The 10641-nt window shown below is 46.9% G+C and overlaps 2 protein-coding genes across 5 annotated transcripts in view; both read right to left on the bottom strand.

Moving 5' to 3' along the window:
• LOC133136634 (GA-binding protein subunit beta-2-like) overlaps positions 1–5249 on the bottom strand; it is an 11539-nt gene extending 6290 nt beyond the window's left edge. Inside the window, exons 1-6 of one of the 4 annotated variants that reach the window (XM_061254274.1) lie at positions 5067–5249; positions 3089–3196; positions 2706–2873; positions 1986–2180; positions 1451–1583; positions 826–993 (exon numbers count right to left, since the gene is read on the bottom strand). In XM_061254274.1, coding sequence (XP_061110258.1) covers positions 826–993; positions 1451–1583; positions 1986–2180; positions 2706–2873; positions 3089–3196 — 772 coding nt within the window. In that variant the 5' untranslated portion in view covers positions 5067–5249. The other 3 variants (XM_061254275.1, XM_061254272.1, XM_061254276.1) reach the window with 3 other exon arrangements.
• Positions 5250–6381: 1132 nt separating this feature from the next.
• On the bottom strand, positions 6382–9223 carry mllt11 (MLLT11 transcription factor 7 cofactor). The gene is made up of 2 exons (XM_061254292.1): positions 9067–9223; positions 6382–7754 (listed from the first exon to the last, which is right to left on the bottom strand). The coding sequence occupies exon 2, from the start codon at positions 7746–7748 to the stop codon at positions 7485–7487; it is 264 nt and encodes an 87-aa protein (XP_061110276.1). The 5' UTR covers positions 7749–7754; positions 9067–9223; the 3' UTR covers positions 6382–7484.
• Positions 9224–10641: the final 1418 nt, after the last annotated feature.

Raw genomic sequence — 10641 nt, forward strand, 5'->3', positions numbered from 1 at the left:
AAAAAGTTCCAAAGGGCCCAGATATCTGTGCTGCAATGCATTCTGGGATGACTTCCACCTTTCACCTAGCACCAGCTCTGCTTACCAAAAGCCTGTTTATTTTTCTTATCCATTATTTACTATTCAAGTTCACCTGAGGCCAATTTTTTCTGGGTTTTGTTTGCAGACATTTTGGAGCCCCTGTTGTACTGCGGTGCCCCTGCGATGAGTGTGCAATAGCGCACCCTGGTGGAGCTGGACCCAAATATTATCTTTTTATTCTTTTTCGAATCCGTTCTTTACACGTCGTGTTGGACTAAGGCGTATGAAATGTGTTACACTAATAAAGGATGACTGATGGTTGATTGAGTGTTTCTCCTGCGATTTCTCCCCATCTTGCCACTGTTTGAGTGGTTCTCTCCCCACTCGGGAGTTTTTACCTTGTGCAATCTGGGGCTCGGGGCTAGGCCCCCTGGTGGAGCTGCATGATGAGCGTGCTATAGGTCTCCTGATGGAGCTGTGTAATGAGTGTGCAATAGGCCCCCTGGTGGAGCTGTGTGCTGAGTGTGCAATAGCCCCCCTGTTGGAGCTGCATAATGAGTGTGTGATAGGCCCCCTGGTGGAGCTGTGTGATGAGTGTGCAATAGGCCCCCTGGCGGAGCTGTGTGCTGAGTGTGCGATAGCCCCCCTGGTGGAGCTGCATAATGAGTGTGTGATAGGCCCCCTGATGGAGCTGTGTGATGAGTGTGCAGTAGGCCCCCTGGTGGAGCTGTGTGATGAGTGTGCAATAGGCCTCCTGGTGAAGCTGTGTGCTGAGTGTGCAATAGGCCCCCTGGCGCTGCTCACTCTGCTGGCCGTGCTGCATGGTGACAAAGAAGGGCTGCCCCAGGTTTCCGGACTGGAGGTTGCCGTGCTGGTCCGTCACTATGGTGATGACCCTCTGACCCCCGTCCCCCACCAGGTGCTGGACAGCCGAGTCAACTGAGTCTGCGGCTATGACCTCCTCCATCTCTCCTGAGAAAGAGAGAGAGAGAGAGAGAGAGAGGGAGTGAGGGAGGGAGGGAGAGAGAGAGAGAGAGAGAGAGGGAGTGAGGGAGGGAGGGAGAGAGAGAGAGAGAGGGAGTGAGGGAGGGAGGGAGAGAGAGAGAGAGAGAGAGAGGGAGTGAGGGAGGGAGGGAGAGAGAGAGAGAGGGAGGGAGTGAGAGAGGGAGAGAGAAAGAGAGAGGGGGAGAGAGAAAAGTAGAGGAGAGTAAAGATGAAAGGAAAAGAGAAAATGAAAAGAAGAGGGGGAAGATAGAGAAGAGAGAGAAAAAGAAAGAGTTCACGTTCTGCTCTCACTCCAACAGGTGCCTCACTGACAGCTCAGACGTGACATCACATTTCTCAGACGGAACTGAACCTCAGAAAAGTATTTGAATCCAAAAACCATTAGGCGCTGGAGGTGTGGTCACCTGTGAGGGCGGGGCCTTACCTGAGCTGGTCTTGGCGCTGGAGATGAAGTCAGCGAGGTTGAGCACCCCCCCGGAGGACAGGATGAACTGCGGGCCGACGGCATTGCTGCTGCAGCGATCAGTGTTCACATTCACCTGGTTCTGCATCCCCTCCTGCACACACACACACACACACACACACACACACACACACACACACACACACACACACACACCATTTACACAGCTGAATCATCAATTCTCAATTCTCTCATGGGTACAACGATGTCTTGAGCATAATTTAACCCTTGAAGGGGTGAGGCTCACGAATACGTGATTAGAATGTTCTCATGAATGCTGATGTCACAATCACTACTGGTGACTGAAAGCCATGGAGTTCTAGATCACTGACTAAGCATTCCAAAAACTCTTCAAAGCGTTTAAAAATAAATAAATAATAAATAATAAAGTAACCGCTGCATGGCCACAAGAGGGCGATGTTGCAGGTCTACCGGAGGCCACAGCAGAACACTACGGGACTGGGATGAGTGGCGTTCAGGCAGGCCCTCTCCCTACCTGCAGCACCTCCATGAGCTCCCCGTTGCAGTTGTCGTTGGCGATGTCGTAGGGCGTCTTGTCGAACTTGCTGAGCGCGTGCACGTCGCCGCCGTACTTGATCAGCAGCTCCGCCGACATGCGGTGCCCGTGTTCCGCTGCCCAGTGCAGCGCCGTCATCTTCAGCATGTCCCGCGCGTTAATGTCCGCCCCGCTCTGAGGGAGGGGGAGAGAGGGGGGAAATATGTGAGATTAGTTTTGGGGCAGTTTGGGGGTGGTTTTCAGCGGTTTGGGGCAGTTTGGGGCAGTTTGTGGGGTGGTTTTTTGGGCAGTTTGGGGGTGGTTTTGGGCGGTTAGGGGCAGTTTGTGGGTGGTTTTGTGGTGGTATTGGGGTGGTTATGGAGGTGGTTTGGGGCCGTTTGGGGCAGTTTGGGGCAGTTTGGGGCAGTTTGGGGCAGTTTTGGGCGGTTTGTGGGGTGGTTTTTGGGGTGGTTTGGGGCAGTTTTGGGGGTGTTGGGGTGGTTTTGTGGTGGTATTGGGGTGGTTTTGGAGGTGGTTTGGGGTGGTTTTGGAGGTGGTTTGGGGCGTTTTGGGGCAGTTTTGGGGGTGTTGGGGTGGTTTTTGGGGCGGTTAGGGGCAGTTTGGGGGTGTTGGGGTGGTTTTGGGGGTGGTTTTGGGCAGTTTGGGGGTGTTGGGGTGGTTTGGGGGTGTTGGGGTGGTTTTGGGGCGGGCGAGGCGTACCCTGACGAGCAGCTCCACGATGGCGGAGTGGCCCTCCGCGGCCGCCATGTGCAGAGGGGTCCTGTCCACTTTGGTTCGGGCGTCCCGGCTGACGCCCGCCCGCAGGAGCACCTCGGCCGTGGAGTAGTGTCCGTGCTGCGCTGCCAGGTGCAGGGGCGACGTTCCCAACTGCAGGAAAACATTCCCAACATTCCCAAAAATCACCCAACGGTCACTGCCCGCCGTAACACCTGCACAGTCTTCAGCGACAAAATGACCATTTTAACAGCAGTGACAAGCCCCGAAGTTAATCTTTTTCAGCAGGATATTTGATGATTTATCCATGAATGACCCTAATATGTCAGTGTTCCAGTGTGACAGAGGCGGGTGTAGGCGTGCAGTACCCAGTCGGTGGTGAAGGGGGCGCCGTTGGCCATGAGCGAGCGCACCTCATCCTCCTGACCCTTCCGCGCGGCTTCCAGCAGCCGCTTTCCCAGATCCACCAGCGACATCTGAGAGAGGAGGAGAGGAGAGAGGAGGAGAGGAGAGGAGGAGAGGAGGGGGTATAAGAGGAGGAGAGAGGAGAGGAGGAGAGGGAGAGGAGAGGAGAGGAGGGAGGAGAGGAGGAGAGGAGGAGAGGAGGGAGGAGGAGAGAGGAGAGGAGGGAGGAGGAGAGAGGAGAGGAGGGAGGAGGAGAGAGGAGAGGAGGAGCGGAGGAGGGGGAGGAGAGGAGGAGAGAAGTAAAAACCAGGTCAGAACAGGGGCCAGGACCTGCAGTTCACAGCTAATGCACTTTCTCATAGACTGCGATATACACTGGCGCAACATAATATGCCCAATGGTGAGATTTTCTGGAATTCTGAGGGGATGGAATAAAACGCACGAAAAATTCATAAAGATTCTCGAACTGCACATTCCAGAAGGTCCGACGCGCGCCTCCCGGCGAACTGCAGGCGCTGCAGCTACAAACCATTTCCCTGGAGGGCGCGCTTTCAAAGAGTGGCGCACACAAGTGTGTGTTTATGTTTTGTTGTGTTCCCCTCCGCGACTGACCCTTGTAATGACTTCCCAGAACAATACGCGACTGAGAAGGGATGTTGTTCGTCATTTCGTTCGTAAATACCACGTTGCACATTTTGTCTCTCAAAGGCAATAGCCAAACGCCGTTACGCCAAAGTTTTCCCTTAAGCGGCCATATTTTTAAAAACATGATCAGCAATTCATTTGTACTTAAGTAAATAGAAATATTAGAACTAATGTTGGTCATCTACCACCAACGTTAAGTGACGAGAAACACATATCGCTGTATCGTTCATGATACACACAAGTTTTGACCTCGTTCTCGTGTCTTTATCTCTTGACGGCAAGTTAGCTTATTCGCTATGTTGCTAGTGAGGGTCTAGCCTGGTATCGCCGTCAGTTTACAGAGCATCGTCTAGGACGGTAGCTCACTTTAATTCAGCCAACTAGCCTCCTAGCTACACCACACAAACAACCGTTTGTTTATAGATTGGGCTCCAGATGTGGAACCACGCAATGGAAGCACACAAATAGCAATGTAATTAGTCTAAGCATGGCAGCACGAGCAGCCATCTTACTGCTAGCTATAGCCAGCTTACGGCGAACTAAAACGGCAGAGAACGCGTTCGTTCGCCATGTGTAAATCAGTTCCCCTCAACAGTACATTATTAACCAAATTTAAACACACGACAACACAGGAAACTGCCTTTATTATTTAGTTGTTGGTGTTCCGGGGGAAGTCGGATCTGAAATTCCTATTTAAACACGAAGAGAAAAAACTACTTCCACATCCGGTCGGTAAACATTCTCACGGTCGGGGGAGACATGCGTTTGAACAACTTTTCAACGTAATGTTGGTTAACTACATTTTCAGTAAGTGACCTTGTTAAGCTGCAACCTAATTACGTCTATATTTACCCATCTTACCAGCACAAACGGTTCGCCAACTTATGCGCTCCGGTTTCCGCGCACAGTTCAGCAAAACCGTGAGTAGCCAACGTTAGCTGGCTAGCTAGGTTTAAAGTAGCGAAGTTAGCTAGCTAAGTCACTAGCCAACTCTTGTGGCAATAACGACCACTCCAGGTGAGCCAGCAAATAAGAACGTTTTATTTACCTAGCTAATCGTATTAATAAAGTAACTATCTAGCTAACTTCAACACGTGTATAAATGCTTATCTAGCGAGTCTAACAAAGCTCCAAAACGACGTGAAACTAACTCGGATCGCTAACGCGCCAAAGACCGCGAAAGAACCATTTTCAAATTCGGCTAGCAGGCAAGTTTTGCTAAGTTAACAGCCTTTTATTTTAGCTGGCTAGCTAACGAATTAGTCCTGGAATATTGTCATTTATTCAGTTACTTACCTCGCTGAGTCAGTGGGGGAAATGTCGTTTGTTAACTTAAGTTTACGAGTATATATCTTACTCCTTCGAAGACAGTTCGTGCATTTTTCGTCTCTAACTACAACTTTTGAAAAATAAATATTTATTATTGGAGTAGCTCAAAGATGGCGGCTCTGGCGACACCGGAAGTGGAAACTGGAGGCGCACGCCCTCTGGTAGAGCGGATGTACACTTGGAGAGAATTTCTGTCCTGGGAATGTTGTCCGAATCAATTAACAGATTTATATAAATTACCTCGATTTCGGAACTTCCAATTTAAGTATTTGAGGTATTAACTATGATAAATCCAAGATGGCCTGACGTTTGTAGTAGGTTGCAGTAATTCATAGCAGAAGAGTGAATTTAAGATGAGTAACGTTATCAAGGATTGTCATTGGACCTATGCATTTGCGTAATGTTAGTTATGCGCAATGTTTTCCACAGGAAGATAAGCGGGACAATGTTTGCATCTGTTCTCGTTTAAAGTTGAGTCTAAGCTACGATTTCACTATTTAGCTGCAGGAATTGATACCATGTGCATTGTCATTTTGAATAACATTAAATATATATATATATATATATATATATATATATATATATATATATATATATATATATATATATTGCACAGACATTTTCTCTTTATTTTTAAATGATTCATTGATATTTGCAAATATTATTTGGACCCAGGTAAGAAGTCCCTCCCCATTCTGTGACTTGGATTTCTGTGCGCTGGGCTGTGCTAATAAAATCAGATTTGTCGGTTTTTGTTTTGTTTCACTCGTAAAATTGCGATTTCCTTAATAGATGCATAGCAAAGCACATTGGACTACATTAGAAATGGATTTTAATTGATTAATTCAAGTATTCTTCCTTGCTGAAGGGTGTAGTGGCAATGCCCCTACTGCGAATCAATCCTGCAACCTCGGACTCAAAAGAGTGATGATCTCAGGATGGTCAACTCAAATTTCTACCAGTTTGAAGGGAGATCCAGGGCCCCTAAATGGGGTCTGTATCGATCATACTAACCCACATAAGGGTTGAAGCTTTGCTTTCTGGAATTTCAAGTAATCCCAATCCAGCCACCACCAAAGTCAGTTTACTTGCACCAGTAATTTTTGGTTTTGGTGAGCTGTTGATCATACTCAATGCAGAAATGAAATTGCCATTGGCAGACTGGCTGGATAAATTGTGGTTTAATACTCATGTGATAAAGAATGAAAAATCATCGGAGATTTGCATATGCAGTCAGTATTTTACAATGTTTAAAGGAATGAATAAAGTAAAGGACACAAGCTTATGTTCAGACGTCTTTATTTTCACTCAAACCAAGATGGTGTGCCATCACCCCCGGAGTCTGGCTGGCACAGAGCCTTACCAGACAGTGTTTGAGTTGATACCTTGGGGCCAAAATGTAACACTTCACCTCCAAAAAGATCCATACTATACAGTAATGTAAACATTACAATCCACCTTTAACACCTACATCATTTCCCCTTCTCTGAAATTCAAACTACAATAACCAGAAAACAAGCGTAGCAGTCCAGTACTGCCATACCGAACTTGTGGCAATGTGAACCGTTTCATTTTTTTCACAAGTAGTTATACTCTGAGGCCTGCTCACAGTAGATGGAAGCAGCATAATGAATTATACCAAATAAATACTTTTATTAATGTTAATAAATACATAGTGTCTCAAAAAAGGCAAGTTTGTCTAAAGCGCAAAAGTAGACCATTGTGTTTTTGGCTTGCTGAAGGCTTGAACAAAAATCTTCTTTCTTTTAACACTCATTAAGTCAGAGATGCTATTCATTCTTGCGCTGATGCTTTTTACAAGGTCAGACAGACCAGGCTAATTGCCTTGGTTGACTCATGACCCAGTTTGACTCAAAAGCAGGCACGTTTTAATGAAAGCAGGTCTCCCACAAATTCACCGTCCCTTTTTGTCACCTTGCAGTGTGGCCGGAGTTTGAGCTAATCTTTTAACAAAGGCATGTTTAAATTAGTACAACTGCTCCCCCCTAGCTCAGACACGATTCCGACATCTGTGTTGTGGCATTCGTACCCAATAAACAGCTGAAATCATTTAAGTGCTTAAGAGGAAGCCTGTTGTCATGCAGTTCACCGTGACAAAGTAAGATCAAACCGGACAAAATCTTCTACTTTCAAGAACGTCACCCGCCGCGCCCCACTTTGTGCGTCTACCGTTTGTACCGTTTAGCGTTAACACTGTGTGGCAGCACTCAGGATCATTTCTTAAGACTACAAATACTATGGGACCAATTTATTGTCCACAGTTATTAAACAGCAGGTCAGAAACAAAAAAAGGCGTGGGTCTTATCCCGGTGAGATCCAAGATGGAGGTCACTGGAGATGATGATGATGGGGGGGGGGGGGGGCTCACAGCAACAGGTTGAAGTCGAGCAAGTCGATGCTGCCGATCGGCTCCCTCCAGTAGTTGAAGGAGTTGTACTCGGATAGCCCCGCCTCCTTCTCGCCCTTCTCCCAATCCTGGCCGGCCTTCTGCTTCTTCTCCGCCTGGACCCCCTTGATTGGCGGCCCGTCGATCAATCCCATTCCCTCCAGCTCGGACAGATCCAGCTGCGGGATTGGCTGCCTCCAGAAGAGGAAGGAGTCGTATTGGGTGTTCGGGGTGTCCAGCATTTCAAACTGAGGAGGGGAAGGGGGCGACAAACAAAAAGGATTAACAGCCTGTCATGATTAAATATGTCAATTTTGTTGTAGTTTTAAGCCAAAGCCCTAGCTTTAAGGAGAGGGACAAGACACGAATCTGCTCGGTTCGATTACTGAACTAGACCGACGTGTCCCTAATTATTCAGATTTTATGGAATAAGCATTCTACATTGGAGAGCAGCCGGGTCTGCTGATTGGTTTGTAGGACGTCGGCGATTGCATATGATGGCTCCGCCCAATAATAGTGGTCAATAATTCGCCCACCCTGAATCTGATATTTTATGCCAGAAACCAAAACGAATCTCTGGTTCTGGGCTACCTTGTAAGCAATGAAGAGGATGTGAAGTTTGGTCAGACAAGCTGACCAGCAAGTTCACAGATGCTGGCCAAACCAATTTAATATAATTCACCCCCCATATTTAAGCGCCGGTGTCTCTTACCGGTATTATGTTCACACTGGGCTCGGGTGCACCGAGTCTGACGCATCTAAAAAACGGCCTCATCACCCAGCCTTGCATCACAAAATATACCCACAACACACATTCAGGTTGTCTCCCAGTTACAAAACGGAGATCCTTAAACCTTTAACGGGGAACGCGTGCGCAAGAACTGCACCTAACCGGCGTCTGACGTAATCCTATTCATCATCCATCTCCTTGCACAGCCCTGCCTGAGTCGTGATCCTTTATTTGGGAACTGCAAGGCAGCGGCTCAGGCCCACACCCACCGGGTGAATTTTCCCTCAATATCCCGTCGTCCTTTTCTTGTTCGTTACGTCCGCTCGTCCATCCAACCGTCTAATTTAAGTCGCCGGGGTCATGCAATGCCAATTCATCCTAAATATAGGTCGGAAACCGCATTCACATCCAAATCTGGGCGTTACAGCGCATGACTGAGGTGTTTTGCACATGCAAATAATAAACTATGCAAAAATATTAGGAGGGAATGAATATTTGGTTATTTATTACAATTAGCAATGTAACCCAATGGGCGGCAAACAGTCGAATCTATTTTCAACATTTTAGTCTGCATCTGGCCTAAACATTGCGCTTAAAATTGCGCTTAAAATGTTTAAAACTTCAAGATGTTTCAAATCGATTCATGTGAAATATCCCTATATCACGATACACTGCGAATATTAACTGAAAACGCAAATAGACAATGTTGTATCAATGTGGAAATTCGCGCAGGTGTAGCTATAGGGTGGACCTCATAATAACCATGCATCAGTAAAAATGACACGACCCCGTCGCCAGCCAAATTAGGGAATTCAAAGCCGCCAGTTTACCGTTTTTTCCAAGTCTGTGCAGCGAACAGAACAGCACTCCTTTTGTGGCAGTTCCTTGCTCCTCAATGAAAAGACGCTTTTGTTCAGCTGCTGAGCAATGCTCGCGCCGGCGGCTCCTGTCTCTGCTGCAAGTGCACGATGCGCGCCCCCCACCCGTGGGCCTTCAACGCCATAGCCACGCCCACAGCCAGCCGAGCCGAATTGCCGGTGTCATCGAGATGGACCATATGTCCGGTAGACTTTTTATTTTATTTTTATTGGAACCCCTGCATAACCGAGCGAAAATTGCTTGTACTCTAAACGATAACAGCCTAATTATGGATCTATAATTATTAAAACAAACATTTTCAATAATCATGTAGCCGTGTTGACCGTCTTTCTTTGGCTGATCGCGGCATTTTTAGTTGTGCAAGATGACCCAAAATGCACTTTGTTCGTCAGGAATCGATTGGCGAGAATTGCACCTTCAGTTATAACCCCTCTAAATTTCAGTTTCTCAATACGAGTCGACAATGATGGTGCATGGGAGCTTTTGGCAGATGATCCTATCCAAAGTGACTCACACCAGTTATGTAAAATCCATTTATGCAGCTAAATATTTACCAGCCACACAGTGACAAGCACAGCTCAATATAACCATTATTATATGACACTGTTACCCCTGTACATATGATGCTCCTTAAATCTTGGGACAAATGCGTATTTTTCTTGATTTAGCTCTGTTCTCCACACTTTTTGGTTTGTAATCAAACAATTAACATTTGCAATTTTTCAGCTTTTATTAACGTGTATTTTTAAAAAAAATACATTTTGGCTTCACCATGTAGAATCTGAAGGACTTTCTACACATATTCCCTTGACTCCAGGCTTCAGATTGCCTTTTGTCATTTGTCAGCATGAGGACCAGAGTGATGACAGAATAATTATCTGGGACACGCAAGGTCACTGGTTCGATTCCCGGTGTAGCCACATTAAGATCCGCACAGCCGTTGGGCCCTTGAGCAAGGCCCTTAACCCTGCATTGCCCCAGGGGAGGATTGTCTCCTGCTTAGTCTAATCAACTGTACGTCGCTCCGGATAAGAGCGTCCGCCAAATGCCAATAATGTCATGTGATGTGTGGTTGTGTCAGTGTCCGCTGAGGCTGCAAGATGGAAACTATGGATTACAATTTGCTAAGAAGTACTTGAAAGAGCCTGCAGAGTTCTGGACAGATGAGAACATGAATGACTTCAGAGTGATTCCAAGAGCTCACTGTATCAGCATTGAAATAAAAAGCTTGTAAAATGTATATTTTACAGCTTAGTCTGTGTTTTGTAGCACTGCTCTCATGGTTAGATTGGCCTGTTTATAAATAATTGGTGAGCTCCATTCGATTTTCTCAGATAGGAGGCTGATTTGTTTTTGTGTTGACATATTCTTTTTTATTATGTAAAGGAATGAGTTTTGGCGGCACGGATGGTGCAGTGGGTAGCACTGCCGCCTCACAGCAAGGAGGTCCTGGGTTCAAATCCCTGTCGCCCGGGGCCTCTCTGTGCGGAGTTTGCATGTTCTTCCCGTGTCTGCATGGGTTTCCT

Source organism: Conger conger, chromosome 9 (genome assembly GCF_963514075.1).
Source record: "Conger conger chromosome 9, fConCon1.1, whole genome shotgun sequence".
Lineage (NCBI taxonomy): Eukaryota > Metazoa > Chordata > Actinopteri > Anguilliformes > Congridae > Conger > Conger conger.

Excerpts from the sequence above, each read along its gene's own strand:
- mllt11 (XM_061254292.1), bottom strand. The coding sequence starts at position 7,748 with ATGCTGGACACCCCGAACACCCAATACGACTCCTTCCTCTTCTGGAGG.